General features: G+C 41.9%; 1 protein-coding gene across 2 annotated transcripts in view; it reads left to right on the top strand.

Moving 5' to 3' along the window:
• Positions 1-27,228, top strand: part of LOC309415185 (tyrosine-protein kinase Fer-like) — a gene marked incomplete at both ends in the record, with an annotated part of 295,648 nt that overhangs the window by 199,322 nt on the left and 69,098 nt on the right. For both annotated transcript variants that reach the window (XM_082012627.1, XM_082012626.1), the window contains 3 exons: positions 15-130; positions 2,487-2,581; positions 25,338-25,461. In XM_082012627.1, coding sequence (XP_081868753.1) covers positions 15-130; positions 2,487-2,581; positions 25,338-25,461 — 335 coding nt within the window. The remainder of the gene's footprint in view (positions 1-14; positions 131-2,486; positions 2,582-25,337; positions 25,462-27,228) is intronic.

The raw sequence follows: 27,228 nt of genomic DNA, 5'->3' as shown, positions 1-27,228 counted from the left end.
TCCCCTGATTTTAGGGTAATTTTGGTGAGGTATATAAAGGAACATTAAAGGATAAGACTCCTGTTGCTGTAAAAACTTGTAAAGAAGATCTTCCTCAGGAACTGAAAATAAGATTTCTGTCAGAAGCCAGGTAGGTTTTCTAAATTTAATTAAAGCATATATTTACATTGTGGTGTTTTTTCAAGTTTTATTACTAGATGAATTTATAAAATCTGACCTTCACAAAAATTTGAAGAAGCTGTTCTCAAACTTTTTTCCTTTTGTTCTCTCCCTCAATATCTTCTACAACTGTTGTCCCAGTAACTAAAAATAGGCATTTTTTAATGTATGTATGCAGCAGCATCTGCACTTGGCAAAATCACCTCTTCAGCAAAGCAAGCTATGCCTATAAAACACATTTTTCTTATTTTAAGTGCCTCAATTTAAAACTTTTTCTGCATTTTGCCATAAGGATTCAGATAAAAAGACAGTAAGACACTTACTTTAAATGTGATTATATCACGGAATAACAGAATGGTTGCAGTTTGAAGGGATCTCTGGGGTTCATCTTGCCCAAGCTCAAGCAGGGCCACCTAGAGCTGGTTGCCCAGAACTGTGTTCAGATGGCTTTTGAATATCTCCAAGGAGGGAGACTCCACAACCTCCCTGGGCAACCCTTTCCAATGTTTAGTCACCCTCACAGTGAAAAAGTGTTTCCTGATGTTCAGATGAACCTCATGTGTTTCTGTTTGTGCCCAGTGCCTCTTGTCCTGTCACTGGGCACCAATGAAAAGAGCCTGGCTCTGTCCTCTTTGCATCCTCCATTCATGTATTTATATACACTGATGAGATCCCCTCTGAACCTTCTCTTCTCCAGGCTAAACAGCCCCATCTCTCTCATCCTTTCCTCATAGGAGAGATATACCAGTCCCTTAATCATCTTCATGGCCCTTTACTGGGCTGTCTCCAGGATGTCCATGTCTCTCTTGTACTGGAGAGTCCAGAACTGGACACAGTACTTACAGGTGTGACCTCACCAGTGCTGAGTAGAGGGGTAAGATCACCCCCGACTTGCTGGCAGTACTTTGCCTAATTTAGCCCAGGATACCATTAGCCTTCATTGCCACAAGGGCACATTGCTGGCTCATGTTGAACTTCTTGTCCACCAACTGGCACCTCCTTTTCTGCAGAGCTGCTTTCCAGCTGGGTGACCCCCCAGCATGGACTGGTGCCTGGGATTGTTCCTCCCCAGGTGCAGCCCTTCCCCTTGTTGCACTACACTGTTGCACTTTAACTTTTGAATCATACCAGTCATAAATCCTGTCTTCTCACCTGCTTGATTAATAGAGATGATCAAATTTGGCCAGGTTATAGTATAGACCCCCATTTACTAATTTCTTCTTGGGAAGAAGAATTCACTTCAGAAGAGAGATTCTGTGATGTGTCAGGCAGCATGTGATTGCATACCTATTTTTCAGATTACAATCATACCACAATATGCTAATTATTGTGAATATAGGCTGATTATATGAGTATATAAATATCTCCAGGGTATATAAATTTTATCGTGGTAGAGAGGTATATCAAAATAATTTTAAAATTTTAAAAATAATCTTTCTTCTTGCTATGAAACTTGTTATATTTTCATTTTTACTCAAAAACTAGTATGATCAATATGGAAAACTATAAGACATTATATAAATCACTAATATCAGCCATTATAGCGATTGAATATCTTTAAATGGCTCATAACTCAGCTACTGCAGAGATGCTTCATTTGCTAAGCAGCCTGCCACTGGAAGAATTCTTTTATAATGAAAGAAAAATAGATATGCTGTGTTTATGTATGTACATACCAAGTAAGCTAGTAATTTACTCTTTCTCTCATGAAAAGAGAAAAAGAAGACATGGATTAAGTTAGGAAGTGGTAGAAGAAACATTTAAAAGTTGTAATGTCTCTCCAGAATTCTTCCTAGCTCTTCATTATACTTGTAAATTATAGCATGCTGTTTTAGATTGCAAATGTACTTATTAAAGCATTGTGTAAGAAGACATAAATGTTTTTGTTTAATTCCCAAATTTTGAATTGCTGTCTTTATATTCTTTTTAAGCTTATTATACAAATTAATCTCTTAAAGTAAAATTGGAATGAGTGTGCATTTGAACAGTGCAGAAGGAAAGTATAGGGAAGTGTTGTGCAGGCTTTTTTGACCTAACTGCTATTGGTCCACCACTGAAATGTTATTTAATTACAAGGGTTCTTGTCATGTAGACAAATAGTAGAACTATAATAAAAATAATATATCATTTAGTCTTGATTTATAAGTGAGTTGTGCCCTCATTCAAACACAGTGACAACTGATCTGTTATACTGATTGTTTTAATGGTAACACTAATGATGTATTCCATTAAAATAATATTAAGGATTTAAGATATTTTCCTACAATACTTAATCAGTTTATACAATAAAGTTTATTAATATAATAATTTTACTGTATGTTTTGCAGAATACTCAAACAGTATGATCATCCTAATATTGTAAAACTCATAGGAATCTGCACACAACGACAACCTATTTATATTGTTATGGAACTTGTTTCAGGTATTTCTTTTTCTTTTCTCACAGCATATGTTCCATATTGTTTCCATAGTGTATAATATATTTTTTTTATATTTGCCTTTGTTTGCATTCTGAGATCTGGCTGATCTTGGAAGTCACCTGTGTTGCAAATCTTTGGAGATCTTAGCTTCTACCAGCTTAGGAGTGGAGGGAGCTATTCAAACCTGTTGTGAGTTTTTCTGTAACCATTCAAGAGCAGAATTTGCTACAATGTATCTCTGTCATTTTTCTCTTGAAAAGATATTAAATAATACTTCCTTTAACAATAGGGTTAATGATATACTTGTATTTAAAGAAACTTAATGACTGGGTAGTGTTTCAATTTTAGTAACTCAAAATTGGATTATCTTTCATATGGGTTTTCTCCTTATGAAAATACATTGTTCAGTAAGACTATTCATTTTTTCAGATGCTTGTCGTGGTTTAGCCCCAGCCGGCAGCTAAGCACCACGCAGCCGCTCGCTCACTCCCCCTCCCGCAGTGGGACGGGGAAGAGAATTAGGAAAAACCTCGTGGGTTGAGATAAACACGGTTTAATAGGACAGAAAGAAAGAAGGGAACAATAATGATAATACCAACAAAGGAATGTACAAGAACAAGTGAGGCCCAATACAGAAATTGCTCACCACCCCGTGATCGACAGCCCGTCCCCGAGCAGCGATTTCCGCCCCCCCCGGCCAACTCCAGTTTATGTACTGGGCATGACGTCGGATGGTAGGGAATATCTCTTTGGCCAGTCTGGGTCAGCTGTGCCGGCTGTGTCCCCTCCCAGCTCCCCGTGCACCCCCAGCCTGCTCGCTGGCAGGCCAGCACAAGAAGCTGGACTGTCCTTGACGGCTCAGCAACAACCCAAAACATCAGCACATTATCAACAGTTCCTCATCCCAAATCCAAAACACAGTCTCACACTAGCTTCTGTGAGGAAAACCAGCTCTATCCTGGCTGAAACCAGGACAGTATCCACCCCTTATTCCATACCATTTACGTCATGCCCAGGTCCTATACTTTTCAATACATTCCAATTATTCATTATTACTCTTCCTGTCCTTTAATATATACACACAGATATCACTCTCTTAGTCCATGGGCCATCACTTAAAATGTCTATGGAGTTCAGTCAGTCCATGACTCTGGGCTTCATCCATCATAGCAGTCTCTCAGGGCAGGGGAGATGGTATGTGGTGTTGGATTGTCATCTGGCACGGTCCATGTCCATGATCTCCAGGTCGAAGATGTCGATCTCGAGGGATTTGTTGGGCGCAAGCTGCTGAAGCCAGTTCTGGTTTCATCACTGCTGCACGTTGCTTGGTTTCAGTGAAGCTCATTCTTCATCAGTCTGGGTGATTCTTACTATAATACCATTGATATGGTAGATAGCAGCCGTAGTAGTAATGTCATTCTGAACAATTAACATAATACAATTCAAATCATTGACTGTTTTCACCCAAAATCAAGTCTCCTTGAGGTACACATCGGACTTCCCCATCCTTCCGCATTACCCACCAAGTGCACCCAGGTCCCTGGGCAAAGGCAATCCCACGAATGGGTTTGCCTTTTCCTAATGCAGGAGTAACCCAGACTGTCTTCCCCAGCATGTTTCTCACATGCACCACAGGGACTTTATCCCCTTCTACAGTACGTAGAAGTTTTGATTGGGCAGGGCCGGCTCTATTAGTAGATCCCCTAGTGTTGACTAACCAGGTGGCTTTGGCTAAATGTTTATCCCAATTTTTGAATGTCCCATCACCCATTGCTCTCAGTGTAGTCTTTAACAGTCCGTTGTATCGTTCAATTTTTCCGGAAGCTGGTGCATGATAGGGGATATGATACACCCACTCAATGCCGTGCTCTTTGGCCCAGGTGTCTATGAGGTTGTTTCGGAAATGAGTCCCATTGTCTGACTCAATTCTTTCGGGGGTACCATGTCGCCATAAGACTTGCTTTTCAAGGCCCAGGAGAGTGTTCCGGGCGGTGGCATGGGGCACAGGGTATGTTTCCAGCCATCCGGTGGTTGCTTCCACCATGGTAAGCACATAGCGCTTGCCTTGGCGAGTTTGTGGAAGTGTGATATAGTCAATCTGCCAGGCCTCCCCATATTTATATTTCAACCATCGTCCTTCATACCAGAGGGGCTTTAACCACTTGGCTTGTTTGATCGCAGCACACGTTTCACATTCATGGATAACCTGTGCAATAGCATCCATGGTCAGGTCCACCCCTCGATCCCGAGCCCATCTATATGTTGCATCTCTTCCCTGATGGCCTGAGGTGTCATGGGCCCACCAAGCTATAAATAATTCACCCTTATGTTGCCAGTCCAGATCCACCTGAGCCACTTCAATCTTAGCAGCCTGATCCACCTGATGGTTGTTTTGATGTTCTTCCGTGGCCCGACTCTTGGGTACGTGAGCATCTACGTGACGTACTTTTATGACGAGATTCTCTAGTCGGGCAGCAATATCTTGCCACAATTCAGCAGCCCAGATGGGCTTGCCTCTGCGTTGCCAGTTGCTCTGCTTCCATTGCTGCAGCCACCCCCATAGAGCATTTGCCACCATCCATGAGTCAGTATAAAGATAGAGTACTGGCCATTTTTCTCGTTCAGCAATATCTAAAGCCAGCTGGATGGCTTTCACCTCCGCAAACTGACTTGATTCACCTTGTCCTTCAGCCACTTCTGCAACTCGTCGTATAGGGCTCCATACAGCAGCTTTCCACCTTCGATGTTTGCCTACAATACGACAGGACCCATCAGTAAACAGGGCATATTGCCTTTCGTTCTCTGGCAGTTCATTATATGGTGGAGCCTCTTCAGCACGCGCCACCTCCTCTTCCGGTGATATTCCAAAATCTTTGCCTTCTGGCCAGTCCATGATCACTTCCAAGATTCCCGGGCGATTAAGATTTCCTATTCGAGCCCGCTGTGTAATAAGTGCGACCCACTTACTCCACGTAGCATCAGTCGCATGATGCGTAGAGGGGACCCTCCCTTTGAACATCCAGCCCAGCACCGGCAGTCGGGGTGCCAGGAGGAGCTGTGCTTCAGTACCAACCACTTCTGAGGCAGCTCGAACTCCTTCATATGCCGCCAATATCTCCTTTTCAGTTGGAGTATAGCGGGACTCAGATCCCCTATATCCTCGACTCCAAAACCCTAGAGGTCGACCTCGAGTCTCTCCTGGTGCCTTCTGCCAGAGACTCCAGGTAGGGCCATTCTCCCCGGCTGCCGTGTAGAGCACATTTTTAACATCTTGTCCTGCCCGTACTGGCCCGAGGGCTACGGCATGAACTATCTCCTGTTTGATTTGTTCGAAGGCTTGTCGTTGCTCAGGGCCCCATTTAAAATCATTCTTCTTCCGGGTCACTTGATAAAGAGGGCTTACAATCAGACTGTAATTTGGAATATGCATTCTCCAGAAACCCACAACACCCAGAAATGCTTGTGTTTCTTTTTTGCTAGTTGGTGGAGACATAGCTGTTATTTTGTTGATCACATCCGTTGGGATCTGTCGACGTCCATCTTGCCATTTTATTCCTAAAAACTGGATCTCTTGTGCAGGTCCCTTGACTTTACTTTGCTTTATAGCAAAACCAGCTTTCAGAAGGACTTGAATTATTTTCTTCCCTTTCTCGAAAACTTCTTCTGCTGTGTTGCCCCATACGATGATGTCATCAATGTATTGCAGATGCTCTGGAGCTTCACCCTGTTCCAGTGCAGTTTGTATCAGCCCATGGCAAATGGTAGGGCTGTGTTTCCACCCCTGGGGAAGTCGATTCCAGGTGTATTGGACACCTTTCCAAGTGAAAGCAAACTGTGGCCTGCACTCTGCCGCCAAAGGGATCGAGAAAAACGCGTTAGCAATATCAATGGTGGCGTACCACTTGGCTGCCTTTGACTCCAGTTCATATTGAAGTTCTAGCATGTCCGGCACGGCAGCGCTCAGTGGCGGCGTGACTTCATTCAGGCCACGATAGTCTACTGTCAGTCTCCACTCTCCATTAGACTTTCGCACTGGCCATATGGGGCTGTTGAAAGGTGAGTGAGTTTTGCTGATCACTCCTTGGCTCTCCAGCCGACGAATCAGCTCATGGATGGGGATCAGGGAGTCTCTGTTGGTGCGATATTGCCGCCGGTGCACTGTTGTGGTAGCGATCGGCACCTGTTGTTCTTTGACCCTGAGCAACCCCACCACAGAAGGGTCCTCTGAGAGACCAGGCAAGGTGGACAGCTGTTTAATTTCTTCCGTCTCCAAGGCAGCTATACCAAAAGCCCACCGGTACCCTTTTGGGTCCTTGAAATACCCTCTGCTGAGGTAGTCTATGCCCAGGATGCACGGAGCCTCCGGGCCAGTCACAATGGGGTGCTTCTGCCACTCATTCCCAGTTAGGCTCACTTCAGCCTCCAGTACAGTCAGCTGTTGGGATCCCCCTGTCACTCCAGAAATACAGATGGGTTCTGCCCCTATATGGCTTGATGGCATCAGGGTACATTGTGCACCGGTGTCCACTAAAGCCTTATATTCCTGTGGGTCTGATGTGCCAGGCCATCTAATCCACACAGTCCAATAAACTCGGTTGTCCCTCTCCTCCGCCTGGCTGGAGGCAGGGCCCCTCTAATCCTGCTCATAGTACTCGTTACCCACTTCTTGTAAATAGGAATCAGAAGTCCCTTCAAGAGGATCAGAGGTGAGATCAGCTCTTCTATTCTTTCTGGGAAGCTGCCCACTGGAAAGTGGAGCGACGATTTTCCTCGAGGAACCTGAACCCCCTTTTGTAATTGTTTTTCCTTGCAGCTCGCGTACTCGTGCCTCTAGGGTCGAGATAGGTTTTCCATCCCACCTCCTCATGTCCTCTCCATAGTCACGCAATTGAAACCACAGGGTGGCTCGTGGTGTGTATCCTCTATATCTTCTCTCTTGAACAGAAGAGCGCTTACTCCTAATGGCTGAGACACTGGTCCGTATGGGTGGAGGGTAGGGCATATCCTCTTTGAATTGCCGGAACTCTCGGGACAGTTTCTCTATAGCAGAGACGCAGGCCCGTAGGGAGGAAGAGAGACTTTCTTCGTATTGCCGGAGTTGGCCAGCCAATTCATCCACCGTTGGTCTCTCTCCGTCCTTCCAGGCCATTACTGCTAATGAGTTGGCATATGATGATGGTGCACTCCGTACAAACTTCCGCCACATAGGTTGCGTGCAATTGACTTCATCTGGATCTTTGGATAATTGTCCATTGTCCGAGTCACCATAAATCACTTCCAGCACCGCTAGCTCCCTCAGGTACTGGATACCTTTCTCCATGGTGGTCCACTTGCCTGGGTGACATAGAACATCTTCCTTGAAGGGATACCTTTCCTTCACACCCGACAGGAGTCGTCTCCAGAGGCTGAGGACTTGTGCACCTTTTCCAATTGCTTTGTCAATGCCCCCTTCCCTAGAAAGGGATCCCAGCTGCTTGGCTTCCCTACCCTCTAATTCCAGGCTACTGGCCCCATTATCCCAGCATCGGAGCAGCCAGGTGACAATGTGCTCACCTGGACGACGGCTGAAATCCTTTCGCATATCTCGCAATTCACTCAGGGATAGAGATCGGGTAGTTACCGTCTCTTTTATAAGTTCTTCCTCTTCCTCCTCTTCAAGCGATGACTCGCTCTCTTCCCTCTTCCGTGCTTGTGATGGCCCTGCTTCAGAGCACTCTGCCTCCTCACTCTCTTCCTCTGGCTCCTTCTTAGCAGGATCTTCCTCCTCCCTTACTAAACGAGCTGACTTCTGCTTCCAAGATTTCTTCTTTTGTACAGGGGCAACTGATACCGGGATGGGCTGGTTCTCTGGTTCAGCTGCAACAGTCTGAGTAGCTACAGTGCCCGCCGTGGGGCTTGGAGTAGTGGCAGTGCCCGCCGTGGGGGTTGGAGTAGTCACAGTGCCTGCCACATTGCCATCAGACCCAGAGAGCCCCTCTCCCCTTTGCATAGTGTTAAATAGGGTTCGGTAGGCATGGGCCAGGCCCCAGCACATGGCAATGATTTGTGTCTCCTTGGAGCTGCCAGGCTGACAGCATACTTCTTCCAGATATTCTGCTAGTTTATCAGGATTCTGCACTTGTTCGGGAGTGAAGCTCCAAAACACCGGAGGTGCCCACCGCCCCAGGCATTTGCCCATGCTGTTCCACACGCCCTGCCATTCATAACTATCCAGCCTTGGGGCAGATCTCCGGGTGATATTCTTAAATTGCTTGCTAACCTTAGACAAAACTGAAACCATGTTCCCCAGAAGTAGCAATAGAGGTATTTTAACCAGCCAAGGGTGTTCAAAATACTGAAAAATTATTGTGATGAAGGAGGAAATGTTATGATAGAGGGTATCAAAGGTACCATTCTGCATTTCCTCCATAAAAAACCTTTCAGAGGCAGAAGTATAATTGCTAATCGTCTCCACAAGACTGTAGCCAAAATACAGTAACGGCTTTAGTACAGAGCTCAGATGATACCACATTAAGCTCAAGGTCAGTGCTCTAAAAACAAAATTCACAGGCGAGACATTACTAATCATTGCAGAGTACAGCAGCCCGCAGAAACCAACACCAATCCTTAACATGTACAGCAAAGACGAGAGCATGATGCAAATCAAACTGATATTGTGACCTGCAACCGTTATTATCTCAAGCCTCGGGCCCCACGTTGGGCGCCAAAAAGGACTGTCGTGGTTTAGCCCCAGCCGGCAGCTAAGCACCACGCAGCCGCTCGCTCACTCCCCCTCCCGCAGTGGGACGGGGAAGAGAATTAGGAAAAACCTCGTGGGTTGAGATAAACACGGTTTAATAGGACAGAAAGAAAGAAGGGAACAATAATGATAATACCAACAAAGGAATGTACAAGAACAAGTGAGGCCCAATACAGCAATTGCTCACCACCCCGTGATCGACAGCCTGTCCCCGAGCAGCGATTCCCGCCCCCCCGGCCAACTCCAGTTTATGTACTGGGCATGACGTCGGATGGTAGGGAATATCTCTTTGGCCAGTCTGGGTCAGCTGTCCCGGCTGTGTCCCCTCCCAGCTCCCCGTGCACCCCCAGCCTGCTTGCTGGCAGGCCAGCACAAGAAGCTGGACTGTCCTTGACGGCTCAGCAACAACCCAAAACATCAGCACATTATCAACAGTTCCTCATCCCAAATCCAAAACACAGTCTCACACTAGCTTCTGTGAGGAAAACCAGCTCTATCCTGGCTGAAACCAGGACAATGCTCTTGATTTATTTTTTAATCTTCAGTTCATATTATTCATCAATGATTGGAGAGTGTTTCAAATTGATGGGATGATACCAGATTCAGGCAACTGTATCATCCTGATTCTCACAGAAGATGGAAAATGTGTGGGTTTGGTAGTCTCTGGTATTGGTTAACATGCAACACTTTTTTATATATTGCAAGCTGTTTTAAGAACCATTTAATTCATGAAGACTTAGTAAATATTTAGACTGTTTATAATTCCTGAGTACTAACTAGCTTTAGTAGAAGTGCATTGATGAAATCTTTTGACTTATTGGAATTTTCTGTCTTTATTCCATTAGATTATATTAGACTATTATATTAGTACATGTGATTGACTTTATTAAAATGGAAACTAACAGCATTATCCTGAGACATTTTTTAAGACATACACTCATAATCGGCTTCTCTAGACATCTCTGCTAATAAATATAAAACCTCATCTTTTAACAAGTTTATCATTCTGGTTCAGGGTTTTCAGCGTCTAGGGCAACTTGTTGAAACATACTAATACAATTAGAGAAAGAATTAGTGGAAGCCTTTCAATGATTCTTATGACCAGTTTGCAGTCCAAAACCATCAAAAAAATTTTCTGTCTCCTGACTTTGGATTTGAAAGAAACTTCTTAATTCTATCGTGTTTTTCTGGGCTATAGGTCCTCTGGATAACTTCCATGCTTGCGTGCCCTCTGTAACGTTACACTGTGCTCAAACCATCACACTTTTCTATGTTCTTTGGACAGTTAAAACTTGGCTAGCACACCATGAGACTGGACAAATCATCTAAAAAAGATAAAGATGGCTAACTCTGAAGAAGTTGTCAGAGGAAAGACAGACAAAACAGTTCAGAAAAGCAGTGACTCTGATATTACTAGTTTTCTGTTCTCTAATGACAACTTTGGATGAGATGATCTAAAATTATTATTATTAGTGCTTTGGCTTGTTATTTAATGATGTCCTTTGAAGAATAAAATGTTGGTGGCCTTTTTGACTTTCACTCACCACTCAGCTTTCTCAGTATCTTCTTTATCTGTGCCTTTACAGTTGAAGGTGTTTAAGCAGATTAACTCTGACATTCTTTTTAATGACAAAAAATGGCATGGTTGAAATTAGAATTGTATTTTGTAAGTGTACAGCAGTGAAAGTTTGTGATTAATAAATGACAGTTTCTGGTTCCATAAAGTGTGGAATTCCCTGTGTTAAATTTTTTAATGTTCTGTTTAATTGCACTTTTTCTACAGTTCTTATTTCCCAAATATATGTACACTGCATGCTTACTGTGTCTTTTTGAGACTGCTTTGATGTGGGTTTCAGTGTTTTAGTAGTGGCTTATTCTGATTTTCATTTCAGATTCAGATTTCAATTCAGATTCTTACTTTGTTCCAGTGTTAAAAAATTTTCTGGAAATTTAGCACTTTGTGTAGGGAAGTGCTACTCTATTAGTGATTCTATCATTAACTCTCTCTGCAAAGGAAATCTTTTTTCATTGCTTTTTTCCATTGTCCCAAATGAAAATGGAATTAAAGAATATGCATCTAGATAAAGTCATCAGTGAAAACAATAGACACAGTGGCAAATGCATATGTAAGCATCTGTGCATCCATTGTTATCTACAAAAATGTACTGGGTTTATGTGGCAAGGGTTTGGTAGTGGGAGGATGCAGGGGTGGCTTCCCATAAGGAGTTGCCCCCATGATGGACAGTTTCAACTGGCTCCAAAATGGACCTGCCACTGCCCAAAAGCTGAGCCAGTCAGCAATGATGGTGTTGCTTCTGTGATAACATAGTTCAGAAAGGGTAAAAATGCTGTGCAGCAGCAGTGAAACAGAGGGCAGAGGAAAATTGTGAGAGAAATGAGAAACAATCCTGCAGACACCAAGGTCAGTGAAGGAGGGAGAGGAGGTGCTCCAGGTGCTGGAGCTTAGATTTCCCCTGCAGTCTGTGGAGAAAGCCATGGTGAAGCAGGTTGTCCCCCTGCAGCCCATGGAGTAACACATCAGCACAGATATCCACCCTGCAGCCTATGGAGGACCCCATGCCAGACTAGGTGGACATGCCCTGAAGGAAGCTGCATCCAGGAGCAGCATGAAGGAGGCTTGCCAATGTGACACCTGTCTACAAGAAAGGCCGGAAGGAGGATCCTGGGAACTACAGGCCTGTCAGCCTGACCTCTGTTCCAGGGAAGATTATGGAGCGGTTGGTTTTGAGAGTGCTCACAGGGCATCTGCAGAACAGCCAAAGGATCAGGCCCAGCCAGCATGGGTTCATGAAAGGCAGGTCCTGCTTGACCAACCTGATCTCCTTCTATGACCAGGTGACCCGCCTAGTGGATGAGGGAAAGGCTGTGGACGTTGTCTACCTGGACTTTAGTAAAGCCTTTGACAGCGTCTCCCACAGCATTCTCCTGGAGAAACTGGCGGCTCGAGGCTTAGACGGGTTTACTCTTCGCTGGGTGAGGAACTGGCTGGATGGCCGAGCCCAGAGAGTTGTGGTGAATGGCGTTAAATCCGGCTGGCGGCCGGTCACGAGTGGTGTTCCCCAGGGCTCGGTTCTGGGACCAGTCTTGTTCAATATCTTTATAGATGATCTGGATGAGGGAATTGAGTGCTCCCTCAGTAAGTTTGCAGATGACACCAAGCTGAGTGGGAGTGTTGATCTGCTGGAGGGTAGGAGGGCTCTGCAGAGGGATCTGGACAGGCTGGATCGATGGGCAGAGGCCAACTGTATGAGGTTTAATAAGGCCAAGTGCAGGGTCCTGCACTTTGGCCACAACAACCCCATGCAATGCTACAGGCTTGGGGAGGAGTGGCTGGAGAGCAGCCCGGCGGAAAGGGACCTGGGGGTGCTGGTTGACAGCCGGCTGAATATGAGCCGGCAGTGTGCCCAGGTGGCCAAGAAGGCCAACAGCGTCCTGGCCTGTATCAGGAATAGTGTGGCCAGCAGGAGTAGGGAAGTGATTGTGCCCCTGTACTCGGCACTGGTGAGGCCGCACCTTGAATACTGTGTTCAGTTTTGGGCCCCTCACTACAAGAAGGATGTTGAGGTGCTGGAGCGTGTCCAGAGAAGGGCAACGAAGCTGGTGAGGGGTCTGGAGCACATGTCTTATGAGGCGCGGCTGAGGGAACTGGGGTTGTTTAGTCTGGAGAAGAGGAGGCTGAGGGGAGACCTTATCGCTCTCTACAACTACCTGAAAGGGGGTTGTGGCGATGAGGGTGTTGGTCTCTTCTCCCAAGTAACTAGTGATAGGACAAGAGGAAATGGCCTCAAGTTGCGCCAGGGGAGGTTTAGATTGGATATTAGGAAAAATTTCTTCACTGAGAGGGTGGTCAGGCATTGGAACAGGCTGCCCAGGGAGGTGGTGGAGTCGCCATCCCTGGAAGTGTTCAAAAAACGTTTGGATGTGGCACTTCAGGACATGGTTTAGGGGACATGGTGGTTCTGGATTAATGGTTGGACTTGATGATCTTAAAGGTCCTTTCCAACCTAGTGATTCTGTGATTCTGTGTGATTCTGTGATCCTGTGGAGAGCCCACACTGGAGCAGGCTCCTGACAGGAGCTGCGGCCTGTGGGGGACCCATGCTGGAGCAGTCTGTTCCTGAAGGACTGTACCCCATGGAAAGGACCCATGCTGGAGCAGTTCATGAAGGACTGTAGCCCATGGGAGGGACCCCACAATGGAGCAGGGGAAAACTGTGAGGCAGGAGCATCACAAAGTGTTATGAACTGACCACAACCCCAATTCCCCATCCCTCCTCAATTGCTCAGTGGGGGAGGAGGTAGAAGAGTCAGGAGTGAAGTTGAGCCTGGGAAGAAGGCAGGGTGGGGAAGTAAAGCAAAACCAAAGGAGATATATTCTCTATTTTCGATCAGCAGGCTATGTCCAGCCGCTTCCTGGGAAGTAGGGCCTCAGTACATGTAGCAGTTGCTTCAGAATACAAACATCTTAATAACGAATTCCCCCCCTCTCCTCCTCCTTTCTCTTAGCTTTTATTGCTGAGCATGACATCATATAGTATGGAATATCCCTTTGGTCAGTTTGAGTCAGCTGTTCCAGCTAAGTCCCCTCCTAGACTCTTGTCCACCCCACCCTACCAGCCTTTGGAGGAGGGGGATGGAGAGACAACCTTGATACTGTGCAAGCACTGCTCAGCAATAGCCAAAACATTGATGCATTATCAACACGATTTTAATCACAGGTGCAAAGCACAGCGCTATATGGGCTGCTATGAGGAAAGTTAACTCCATCCCAGCCAGTCCCAGTGCAAGAAACAGCCCAGATGCTGCTAATAGATAGCAGAAAAATAAAACAAGTTGTCAATCATCCTTTATAGCTAGACGCCTTATTTTCTGTGTGTGTTAACAGAACATAAAAAATGACATGCTTCCTAAAGAAAGGATGACACTGATGAAGAAAGTTCAAGGAAGTTGACCTAGCAACAATAACTGAAAATAATAAATAGGGTAGCAGAGCATGTTGCAGATATATAACCAAAATGAAAAGGTCGATCAAAACTTATACGTGTTAATGAAAAAGAATCATCATTTACTTACATTTCAATTTCTTCTAAAATTGCTGTTGGCCATGTTGAACTAACTTCATACATCCACTCAGCGTCAATCTATCACAGAACAGAATCATAGAATCATAGAATCATAGAATCATAGAATCATAGAATGATGGAATCATAGAATAGTTTGTGTTGGAAGGGACCTTTAAAGGTCATCTAGTCCAACACACCTGCAATGAGCAGGGACGTCTTCAACTAGATCAGGTTGCTCAGAGCCCCATCCAACTTGGCCTTGAATGTTTCCAGGGATGGGGCATCTACCACCTCTCTGGGCAACCTGTGCCAGTGTCTCATCACCCTCATTGTGAAAAATTTCTTCCTTATATCTAGTCTAAATCTGCCCTCTTTTAGTTTAAAACCATTACCCCTTGTCCTATTGCTACAGGCCCTGCTAAAACGTTTGTCCCCATCTTTCCTATAGGCCACATATAAGTCCTGGCAGGCTGCAATAAGGTCTCCCTGGAGCCTTCTCTTCTCCAGGCTGAACAACCCCAAGTCTCTCAAGCCTGTCCTCATAGAAGAGGTGATCCCTCTGATCATTTTTGTGGCCCTCTCTGGACCCGCTCCAACAGGTCCTCCTGTGCTGAGGGCTCCAGAGCTGGACGCAGTACTCCAGGTGGGGTCTCACCAGAGCGGAGTAGAGAGGCAGAATCCCCTCCCTCGACGTGCTGGCCACGCTGCTTTTGATGCAGCCAAGGAGATGGTTGGCCTTCTGGGCTGCAAGCGCACGTTGCCGGCTCATGTCCAGCTTTTCATCCACCAGTACCCCCAAAGTCCTTCTTGGCAGGGCTGCTCTCGATCCCTTCATAACTCAGACTGTGTTGATACCGGGGGTTGCCTCAACCCAATTATAGGTCTCTGCACTTGGCCTTGTTGAACCTCATGAGGTTCACACAGGCCCATTCCTCAGGCTTGTCCAGGTCCCTCTGGATGGCATCCCATCTCTCAGGCATGTCAACCGCACCACTCAGCTTGGTGTTGTCTGCAAACTTGCTGAGGGTGCACTCGATCCCACTATGTCATTGATGAAGATATTAGAGTACTGGTCCCAATACGGACCCCTGAGGGACACCACTCATCACCAATCTCCATCTGGACATTGAGGTGTTGACCACTACACTCAGGATGGGATCATCCAACCAGTTCCTCATCCACTGAAGAGTCCACCCATCAAATCCAACTCTCTCCAATTTAGAGAGAAGGATGTTGTGGGGGACCATGTCAAAGGCCTTACAGAAGTCCAGATAGACGACATCCGTAGGTCTTCCCTTGTCCACTGATGCGGTCACTCCCTCATAGAAGGCCATTAGATTGGTCAGGCAGGATCATGGAGAGTGGCTTGGCAACTACGTCAGCCAATTCCCTCAGGACTCTGGGATGTATCTCGTCAGGTCCCATAGACTTGTGCATGTTCAGGTTCCTCAGGTGGTCTCAAACCTGATCTTCTCTTGCAGTGGGAGGGACTTTGCTTCTCCAGTCCCCGTCTTGTGGTACATCTGCTCGAGAGGTGTGGGAAGAGAGATTGCCAGTGAAGACTGAGGCAAATACTCCAATAGAGAAAGACTATGTTATCTTTTTCCCTGTCCATCAAAAAATGAAGGAAGTATCTTAATCTAATTTGTGCATGAGTGTTTTAACTTCTCTTTAGTTTAAGGAGATGCATGCGTGGAAAAATGCATCCTGTCTCACTTCTCTTGTCTGGGTGGTTTAGGGTCTAGGTCACTTCTCAGTAATGTCCTGTAGGCCTTGCAGAAATCTCTACAAGGGGAAAGGGGAAGAAAATTCTTTAACCAGACTGTGGCATCTTTTTCTAGAGTTGGTTGGTATGAGGTCGCTCTAGTCCTTCTAGCTTCTGAGACAACATTTAATGAAAAAGACAGTCCCTTAAATTGACTGAGAAAGGAGAAGGCCTGAGAAGACAGTACTTGTTATTCTAAGCATGTTTTCATCATGGTACCATTGATGATGAGCTGGACTTGGGAAGTTTTATCCACTGGATTGAAAACATAGGAGTAAGAGACTTAGGGGTTCCAAAGATTAAGCTACACATGATTCTTGTATCAAGTTGACAGAGAGTCCAGTAAATTGATTAAAGACAATTTCATCTGATGACTCAGAAATCATAACAAATATTTTAACAAAGAAATATTTTATGATTGTCTAATAAAATATGCCTGTTGTCAATCACAAGATAAACTTCTTTCTTACATATTAAAAAACCCTATATCGAGCAACACATAAAACCAAATAGTACATTTTAATACAGAAAAAAAATCAACTGGAATATTTTTAAGAGAGCTGTGTTCTCCTGTTTTCCAGATAAGCAACTGGCACCATTGTCTGAGTAAGGAGGCATAACTGTTTCTTTGACTACAAAAGAGAGTGTTCTACCAATTGTTTCTTATTTCTTGTGACACATATACCACAGATAAATATCTCAGTAGGTGTTAGTGGTTACCTACTACCAAGAAACCCTTGGTCAGTGTTCTAAACATCATTCCCTCTCTTTTCTCCTTTCAGAATGAGCCCTGTATCCTTTTATGGAAAAGCAGCAGCTAGAACACCCTTCCGTCTCACCCTTCTTCACTATTATTTCCTAGCCACAACTTTTCTCACTGATCATGATCCTTACTATGGTATTTCTGCTGTCAGAATGAGGGGGTTTAATTAACTGAAACCATGAGGATCATTTAATTCTGTTTTCACTTGCTCATAACATATCATGCAATCTCCCACGCAATCAAAATCAAATTGCAAGAGACCCTCTAAATTCTCAATGTTTTTTTTTTCCCCTAGGTTTAGGGAACAGCTAATAAAAATCAAATGAAGTCTTTCAGATGTAAAATTAATCCCAAGCCACAGAACTCTTTCTTCTCCTACTTCATTTCAATTTACTTGAATTTCAGCTTGCCCTAAAAGGACTTAAGGTAGAGGAAGGAACTTTGCATGTTCATGAATTGTGTGTTCTTGAGTGGAGAATTTTGAATTTAGTTGTATAATCTTGTGGAGTTACCACTTCATGCAAATACTTTCAAAAGTATATACTATAAAACCTTCTAAGGTGCCTCCATACCTTCAGCAAAGAAAATCTATACCGGCTGTCAAAATATGCACCTTAGTTAAGCCTGTATCAGTTCTCTCTAGAAGGATTTGTCTAATGACAGCAGATGCAAACATTTTCATAAATTCCAACTGTTGATTCAATGTGGTATAAGTAAGATTGCAGTTACACGTTTCATGAACTACTCCTTTTACCTGTTGGACTGTTTGTTTAAATACAAGCAGATAGCCTATTATCTCTTACAGGTTGCTGTGTATTTAAGTGTTCTTATAATTAACATAGTTAAAATTACATCCCTAGAAAATTTTTAAAAGAACTTTCATTTTGCAAAGTCAAGCATTCAAAAACAGAATTCATTAAGTGCTCCCTCAGTAAATTTGCAAATTGGGCAGGAGTGTTGATCTGCTGGAGGGTAGGAGGGCTCTGCAGAGAGATCTGGACAGGCTGGATGGATGGTCTGAGATCAATTGTATGAGGTTTAGTAAGGCCAAGTGCCAGGTCCTGCACTTGGGTCACAACAACCCCATGCAACGCTACAGGCTTGGGGAGGAGTGGCTGGAGAGCAGCCTGGCGGAAAGGGACCTGGGGGTGCTGGTTGACAGCCGGCTGAACATGAGCCAGCAGTGTGCCCAGGTGGCCAAGAAGGCCAACAGCGTCCTGGCCTGTATCAGAAATAGTGTGGCCAGCAGGAGTAGGGAAGTGATCGTGCCCCTGTACTTGGCACTGGTGAGGCCGCAGCTTGAATACTGTGTTCACTTTTGGGCCCCTCACTACAAGAAGGGCATTGAGTTGCTGGAGCGTGTCCAAAGAATGGCAACGGAGCTGGTGAGGGGTGTGGAGCACAAGTCTGATGAGGAGCAGCTGAGGGAACTGGGGTTGTTTAGTCTGGAGAAGAGGAGGCTGAGGGGAGACCTTATCACTCACTACAACTACCTGAAAGGAGGCTGTAATGAGGTGGGTGTTGCGAATGAGTAATTTAGGCCACTTAAAGAATCACCGCCAAAGATATCAGAAAGCGAATGATTTTAATATAAATTTGTAAAAAGGTGCGACTTAACAGAATTCGATGGCAAGGTTCACTCTATTACTTATGTGACATGAAAAAGGTATACAAAGAGAAACCAAGTTACAACCAAATAGGGATGGTTTGCTCGTGGATCAAATTGGGTTAATGTGATTTATATGTATACTGAGGAGAGAAAGTAGGGGAGACCCTCCTGTTGAGTCACGAGGTTCAGAGTGAACCCCCTTGCTTTCTAAACTCCTTCTCAGAGAGGAGTCTAGGTGCGGCTGAATCCACTCCTCATCCCAGACTGTCAATGGTTTATGACTAAAGGGGTAGGGTATCGGGGATTCTGGTGTGGTGATATATTTGTGCTTGGTGTAACTTTAGGATGGCAACAATCTAATACAAAATAACAGCGATCAAATTCACTAATGATATTGAGATAAATCACAGTATCAAATCATATAAAACTTAGCAGCATAATCAACCTAAAACTTACTAAGATTAGGCACATAAAGAGATGTAGAGAAAAGAGATAGATATGTACAAAGGTACCTTTTAAATATCCCCTTAGAATTCATTCAAATGCTCACAGCGAATGCTTTGCATCGCTTGACGGGTGAACAGCTGAGCCTCTGAGTTGATCACGAACTTGAGGGTTCACGGACTCTGAGAGGCGTCCCACTCAGAGGGAGGTGCTGATCACAGCCCACTGCAGTCCAGGAGAGCTCAAAGGGTCTCACTTGGGACCACTGTTTATAGGCCTGGGAGATGATTGACTTTAGGCATCAGTAAATTTCCATCCTTGCCACAAATCATTTGTCGGTAATTGCAAGAATTCTCATCAAGTCATAATTGGACAAAAATATGTTCCAGGGCTATCAGAGGAGGATTACCCCCACAACTGATAGTCCTGAGATGGTCAGTACTGTCCTCTACCGTAGCTACGCAGGAGTACTTGGCACGGCCAAGGGGCTCTCAACCGCCAAACTCTGTTCCAAAGCCAAGGCTTATTGAGAGCTCCAGGTGCAAGGAGGGGGAAGAAATGCACCACCACAGTGTTGGTCTCTTCTCCCAAGTAACTAGCGATAGGACAAGAGGAAATGGCCTCAAGTTGCACCAGGGGAGGTTTAGATTGGATATTAGGAAAAATGTCTTTACTGAAAGAGTGGTCAGACATTGGAACAGGCTGCCCAGGGAAGTGGTGGAGTCACCATCACTGGAGGTGTTCAAAAAACGTGTGGGCGTGGCACTTCGGGACATGGTTTAGTGGGCATGGTGGTGTTGGGTTGATGGTTGGACTTGATGATCTTAGAGGTCTTTTCCAACCTTAATTATTCTATGATTCTATGATTCTATATTAAGAGAACAGGGAGAAAAGTCAGATTCCTCTGTTAGGGAACAGATGATGATGATTAAAAATTCCTTTCAGCTTAGAGCTTCTCTTTCTGATGGAACAAAACCAAAGCCGTGCTACACAGTCTTTTTTTATTGTAATATTTGAGAATAGAATTTGATTTTTACCTTTTCAGATATTTTAGGCTTTAACAAATCTATTTTTTGTGTCAAGATTGTACAAAAATAAATGTATATTTCATCCATCAGCAAGCAGACAAAACAAATAGACAGTATTTTGGAAATTTAAATGAAACCAACCAAATATAAATATTTAGCCAAAGCATTTTGATAGCTGCAAGAACTTTTGTATGCAGTCTTGTTTCCTTAGGTTTTTTCGTTGGTATTTCTTCATTTTATTACTTTTTGCTTTGCCTAAAACCAACTTTTAAACAAAAATATTAGTGTGTCTTCATTTAGAGACAAATGTTCATTGCTTTTCTTTAGACTAAAAAAAATTGTTCTACATATTGCTCTCATATTCACAGAGGACAAAGATGCTGGCTATTGAGTTCTTGCTATGATTTCTGGGTTCCTCTTAACTAGTGATGACAGACCAGTTTTTGGACAGGCCTTTATGCCCTTTGGGAGTCAGTAATTGCTGTGGTGGGATCATTGGCTTCAGCTCTGGCTTATCTGACCTGCCTTAAATCTTAGGCAAGGTTGCTGACCATTGTCAATATTTTCCTCATTTTGAATATATTATGTCTACAGTACATCTTCCTGTTAACAGGAAGAGCAACAGCACATATAATGTGTTGTAACCTTGTTGTCATCCAATTTTATTGGCGTGCAGATCTTGTGCTGATGAGTCATCTGTGTTGTGGTCTTATCACAAGTTTTCTGCTAAGTCAGCTGCACTGTGGTCCTGGAGCAAGCAATATCTTCTCAGTGTTTACTTGTTTTATTGCTGTAATCATGTCCATGGCTCTCAGTGCATGCCATTCTTTCAGCTCTTGATCTCTTCCATCTTTTGCTTTTACAAGCATGATTTCCATTCATACTTCATTAATACTGTCCTGGTTTCAGCCAGGATAGAGCTGGTTTCCTTCACAGAAGCTAGTGTGAGACTGTGTTTTGGATTTGGGATGAGAAACTGTTGATAATGTGCTGATGTTTTGGGTTGTTGCTGAGCCGTCAAGGACAGTCCAGCTTCTTGTGCTGGCCTGCCAGCGAGCAGGCTGGGGTGCACGGGAAGCTGGGAGGGGACACAGCCGGGACAGCTGACCCAGGCTGGCCAAAGAGATATTCCCTACCATCCGACGTCATGCCCAGTACATAAACTGGAGTTGGCCGGGGGGCGGAAATCGCTGCTCGGGGACGGGCTGTCGATCACGGGGTGGTGAGCAATTGCTGTATTGGGCATCACTTGTTCTTGTACATTCCTTTGTTGGTATTATCATTGTTGTTTCCTTCTTTCTTTCTGTCCTATTAAACCGTGTTTATCTCAACCCACCAGGTTTTTTTTCCCCAATTCTCTTCCCCGTCCCACTGTGGGAGGGAGAGTGAGCGAGCGGCTGCGTGGTGCTTAGTTGCCGGCTGGGGCTAAACCACGACAAATACCAATGTTAATATTACTATTGGAAAACTTTACATTATTAGAGCAACTTTGGTTTGCTTAGCAGAAGTTAAGTTTTAACTGGGTTTTGCAACAGTAGTACAATTATTTACCTCTGTAGGTAACTGAAAAAATGGGGGTTTATTTACAGTTTCTGTTACTACTTAGTTATGTTAAAAAAAAAATCTCTGCAAGTATTGCATTACACACAAATGATTCATTACTTGAAAAGTGAAAATTAACTGTGTTGAGGAAAGTGACAACTTCAGCAATTTCTAAAGCCTTAAATTTTTATTGATTGCCAAATAGCTGCTTACTTTTTTTAAAAGTATTTTCTAGAATTGCTACAGATGCATTTTTAATATTTAAAATGCATAGTTTAAAGTAGCTGTGTTTGGGTGTATTCTGTTGATAATACATAATGTTTTAAGGTACAAGGCAATAAAGAAAATGTGAATTTCTTTACTTCAGACAGTCTATATGAATTCTCAGATTTATAAATACTTAAAAGTGCATATAAAAATCATTTCAATATTATTATTAAAGCTTATCAAACAGGTATGAATATTGAATCCTGGAGCTCATCTGTGTTAGGTGATGTTCAATGGTACTGCCAGAAACATGCTGGCATGAGTCCAAGTGATTACCATCTATAAGAGGAATGAAGTGGACTCTTTAAACAAATTTCTGCTTAATATGTTTGTTATTTTAAAAAAATAATTCTCCCACTTTTTATTTATATATATTTGAATATATAAATATATTTCTCATCATAATTTCATAACTATATTTTAATTGTGTTCAGTATAAATACTGGTATTAGAATAATGCCAAGACTGTCTAGAAGAAGTAGATAGGTACCATTTTAGGCACCAGCTCAAGAGAACACTGAAGTACATATTTACAGTTGATCATAAATGCCTTAAGTTAGAGATTACCATAATTAAATATTTTGTAAACTGTTTTAACATATTTCATTTCTGTTTCTTGTTTTTTGTTGTGTTCTCATTCATCACAGAAAGGTTTTTGCTCTTGGAAAACAGTAGATCCTTTTTGCTTTCCACATTAAGTGAACTGTTGTATTGTGAAAAAATATTACATAAAGTATAGCATAAACTTTATGCTATAAAGTATGGGCATAACAAGGAGATGCTGATGTGGTATTTTTGCTCTCTTAAAACTTCTGTACATAAAGGTACATATTTCACAGTGAAATACATGAAAGGCTGTTTTTGGATGAATCCAATTATAGCAGGCTGCTCTCAAGGAGCTTCCTGCTTGTGTGCTACACTTTATCTACTTAATAAAATAATCCTGTTGTATTAGGCAGACACTCCAGTCCTGATATTTATCCTTTTGTAAACCCCAAACTGCTAGTTGATTTCTGCTTGTAGTGATGCTATAATGGTTTAATTATTTCTGTAGCAGTTATAGCTGTTGGAGCAGGTTTCATTTTCTAGTAGTGTTGTGTGCCATTAACTGGAATAACAGGTAGCAATTTAGAATACAATGGGAATTCCGCATGTAAGAGAAAGCACTACTTTGTATTATGAAATAATCTTATTTTGATTCAATTGTTTCATAGTCTAATTGGTCTGTTTATTCATTTTTATTAACAGCTATGAAATCTGAGATTATGTTTTGACACTATATGCTGCAAATAGCAAATTACTGCTTTTATAGTAAAACTTGTTTTAAAAAGCATATAAAGATATCATGTAGCTAGAGTTCTATACTGAAGGGCTTGTAGTGAAATCCTCTTAACTTAGTTTTGAAGATATTCCTGTGGATGGTTTCTTGTGAAGATGAATAGATGAAACATTGTCCACAATAGACTGTAAAAGTCAAAATTTGCTAGTAAGAGTAATTTTGTTAAAGGACAGACAGTTAAGCTTATATTTGTGTTACAGTGATGAGGATAATCAGATTTAACCTGAAATGACAAAATATATTTGGTACAGTATATGATAAAAATAACTTTTTTTATTTCATCTGTAACTAACAGTGCTTTCAAATCACAGTTGAACAGAGTATTTAAAAGACATTTTCATTACCTTTATTCAGTAACAAATACCAGTAAACAGAACTGCTAAAAACATGTCCTTGGTGACTTTTTCCCTATTGTGTTTTTGAGACATTAGAATTACAAAACTATGTTTTGATGATAAACATAAAATATACTGCATACAACTGAGGTATACTGTGCTATTTTTGCTCAAAAATCTAGAAATTAATGCAGTGCATGTCAAGCACTGAAGATAAATTAGTAAGTCTAAATCACATTCTGATGCTATGCTTGTATTGGGAAGTTACAGGCTCATACTCTGCCAATTTGACACTGTAATATAAGAAAATGAGAACCTTTCCATCCTGTTCAAAAATGAGCCAATGAAAATTAGGATCTTCATCTGCTTGCTTAAGCATATTAGAAAGGAATTTATAAGATTATATACAATTTTTCAATTAAAAGTCCTTGCAAGGCAAGGCTTGCAAGGCAATTATTGCTCTGATGGCCTGGAGCGTGGTTCTGACAGGGCCCTGAGGTGTCCCTGTCTCATGGTACCAAAATTCAGGCACCCTACAGCATATGATTAATGCACTTATGTGATGTGATTTTCAATATTGAAGCCTAGTTTATTCTGATTAGGTTTTTTTTAGGATGACCTTACAGGGGTTTTTTGTAAGCTCCCTTGATTTACTGTTCCCATACAAGCAGTGTCACAATTTGTCAACACTGGAAGAATTTCACATTCATATAGATGTATAATCATACTTATTAAAAGATTATTTCTATGTACTGAGCAGTGAGTGCTCAGTATATAAACAATAATTTTAGTCAGCTCTGAATGTAATATTGCTTGTGTGTGTGGAGGAGGGATTACTTAAAATGATTTTTAACTGTCTGCTGTAATCAAAATAATTCTGTTTACATGTGGAAGAAATGACACCTATTTCAATGGAGTGGTCATCTTCCTTCTCTCTAGCTATATCTGCTTTTTGTCAGTTACCAGACTGGGTCAATAACCTCTCAGATTGTGTCACAGAGTATTACTTGTGAGAGAGAATTGTTGTAGTCAGTTCAGTGCAAAATGCCAAGAAACAAAACCTGGAGCAATGACTGGCTATAAATTACCAAGTAATTATTGTGACATGGAAAGCTATACTGTGATTTTTTGGCATTGCAGTGTTTATACAATGTCTCCCATGTTTATCCTAAATCACTTTTTCTGAAACTTGCAAATGCAGATTCCCTTTGGGAATCCTTTATGCTGGCACCTTCCCCTCCTCAGACAAGATGGTAGCAACTTAGTTCCTCCAAGGCTCTTAAGCCCCAGTAATAATTGTTTGCCTTTAATTTCCAGCATGAAATAGGCAGTTAATATTGCCCAAGAAGTAAAACACTTTGTAACCTTTCCAAAGGCTTCAGTGTGGAGTTTGAGAAACACCACTACAAATGATCAATTACAAATGTATTGTAATGTATCAAAACCTACAAGTAGAAACTAATTACTTTATTCACAATTTTAATAGACCCTTCCAGCAACCATTCTGTAATTAGAGAATTACATTTATCACAAATTATTAGTTGTTTTTGTCAATACTTTTCATATAAATGTGTATTTAATGTATACTAGTGAAGATTTTTGATATAACAACATGTTTTGCTTCTGTCATGTTTTCTGCAGTTTTCACTTTTAAGCACTTAATGTTTAAGGGAGCTTAGGGAAATCACATCTGGTGATAGTGCATTCCATTTTTCTTAAATTAACCTCATACTGATAGGTTGAGAATAGCTGATAGCTACATTTTTTTTGGTCTTGCATCCTTAATAATAGATACAATACTGACATTTCTCTCTCTTGTCTCATTGTCTGTCTGTCTCTCTAGGAGGAGATTTCCTGTCCTTTCTAAGAAAAAAAAAGGATGAGCTAAAAACCAAACAGTTAGTGAAATTTTCATTAGATGCTGCTTCTGGTATGGCATATCTTGAATCTAAAAACTGTATACACAGGTAAGGAAAATATTTATTTTCAGTATTGTAATTTTGATCACTTGAACTGTTAGCAGGTTAAATATATAGTGGTGTTTAATAATGGCAATGAATTTTAGTGGCAATGAATCATGGCAATCTATGCATCTTAAGTCCTCCATGAAATTTTAAGATACTTGCATAGCCAATACAGAAGTTCGGGTATGTTTGCAGTGTGTTTCAGAGAAATCCATTGATATCTCAGATGATCAAGGGAGAGAAGATGGAGTTCTATATATTAAAACATTATTAATTGTCTTGACTGCTTTCTCTGTAATATTGAAGATGATCAGGCCTTACACTTTTGGGGTACATTATTTCCTTTTTGTTGTTTCTTCTCCATCTTGACTCTGTTCTGGAGCTGCTTAACTCAGTGTGTGTCAAAGGGAAAGTAAATTTTTCTTTCAAAAATAATAAAAAAAACCCTCTCAAAATATCACAGTATATATCCCTGCTACTATCAATCATATGACTGAAATATGAGACAGAAACATGATGATAATTCCCTTTCCAGAGAAATTATAAAATAACATTTTCACTTATAATACTGATGATTTCTGTTTTGCTTTTTCAAACATTTGTAGCTAAACTCTGAGCCACTTAACTTACAAAATCAGCCCATTTCATACTTAGCACAGTTCTAATGAGAGCTGAATGGCATTTCTTTTAGGTTTTTATCAAAAATGAATTGTTCTACATGCTGCCAGTCAAGAAGTAGATTTATCTTTAAGCATATTCTTCCAACAAGAATAAGTTTAAAACCTATTTATAAAACATTATAGTATTATTGTAAGTATCATTTATATGTTTTTACTAGGGTTTTTGTGTTTGACTTGATTTAAGGATACTTAAATAAAAGTTATCTTATGCTGTTTATAAATTATTCTGAAGATCAAATTAATTGAAACACTTCTGCCAGATCATAATATATAAGAAAGACTGAAGCAAAAAACCCATATTTGCTATATAAAAATGTAGAATATTCCTTATGGGAAATCCCAGAAAAGTATTGTAAGCAAGATGGGGAAAAATATAATTAAAGACCAAGCATTCTGTTGTGGTAGAATGCATTTTAGCCTGACTCTATTTGTTAAGAAAATAATGGCATACAAATCAAAGCAATTAATAGCATTAGTGATTTTCACTATCCTCATAAATGTTGTTGTATTTACTCATTTCTTTAACTGTTGGATCAATGTTTGATGAGAAGTGCCTATTTAGATCTCATGTGTTCTTAGAAAATAAAATCAAGGGGAAAAGAAATAACTAAACAACTAAACAACTAAACTATATTGTGTACTACAGTGTATTACTTGGTAATTTTGATTACTGAAAAAGATTACTGTATTTATTCATTAAATGGTAATGTGACACCTGCAAAATATAAACAATTTTAGAAGCAATTATTTTTTGAGAAGTGCTATTTCCCTCCTCCCCCCCCTTTAAACTCTGTAAAAAGCATTTTGTTGCTCATCTGCCTTAATTAGTACTATATTAGTTATATATATAGTTACTATAGATGAGAGCATGGACTCAACATACCTGTGAGAGAGACACTGACAGTTAGCATTGAATAGGAACAGATATTTTTCTGCTACATAAACTTGAAAGACTCATTTACATTACTACTCATTACATCAGGTGCTGTCTTTCAAATAAGTGTATTATATCCATGATGGCTTGTGGATGAACTGTATAGTGATCGTGCTAAAACAGTTTATGATAATGGTTAATGTCCTTTTTTAATTG

The sequence above is a fragment of the Phaethon aethereus genome (genome assembly GCF_964289735.1).
Source record: "Phaethon aethereus genome assembly, chromosome: W".
Classification (NCBI taxonomy): domain Eukaryota; kingdom Metazoa; phylum Chordata; class Aves; order Phaethontiformes; family Phaethontidae; genus Phaethon; species Phaethon aethereus.
Note: the sequence above shows the minus strand (reverse complement) of the source record. Positions and strands in the feature narration are given on the sequence as shown.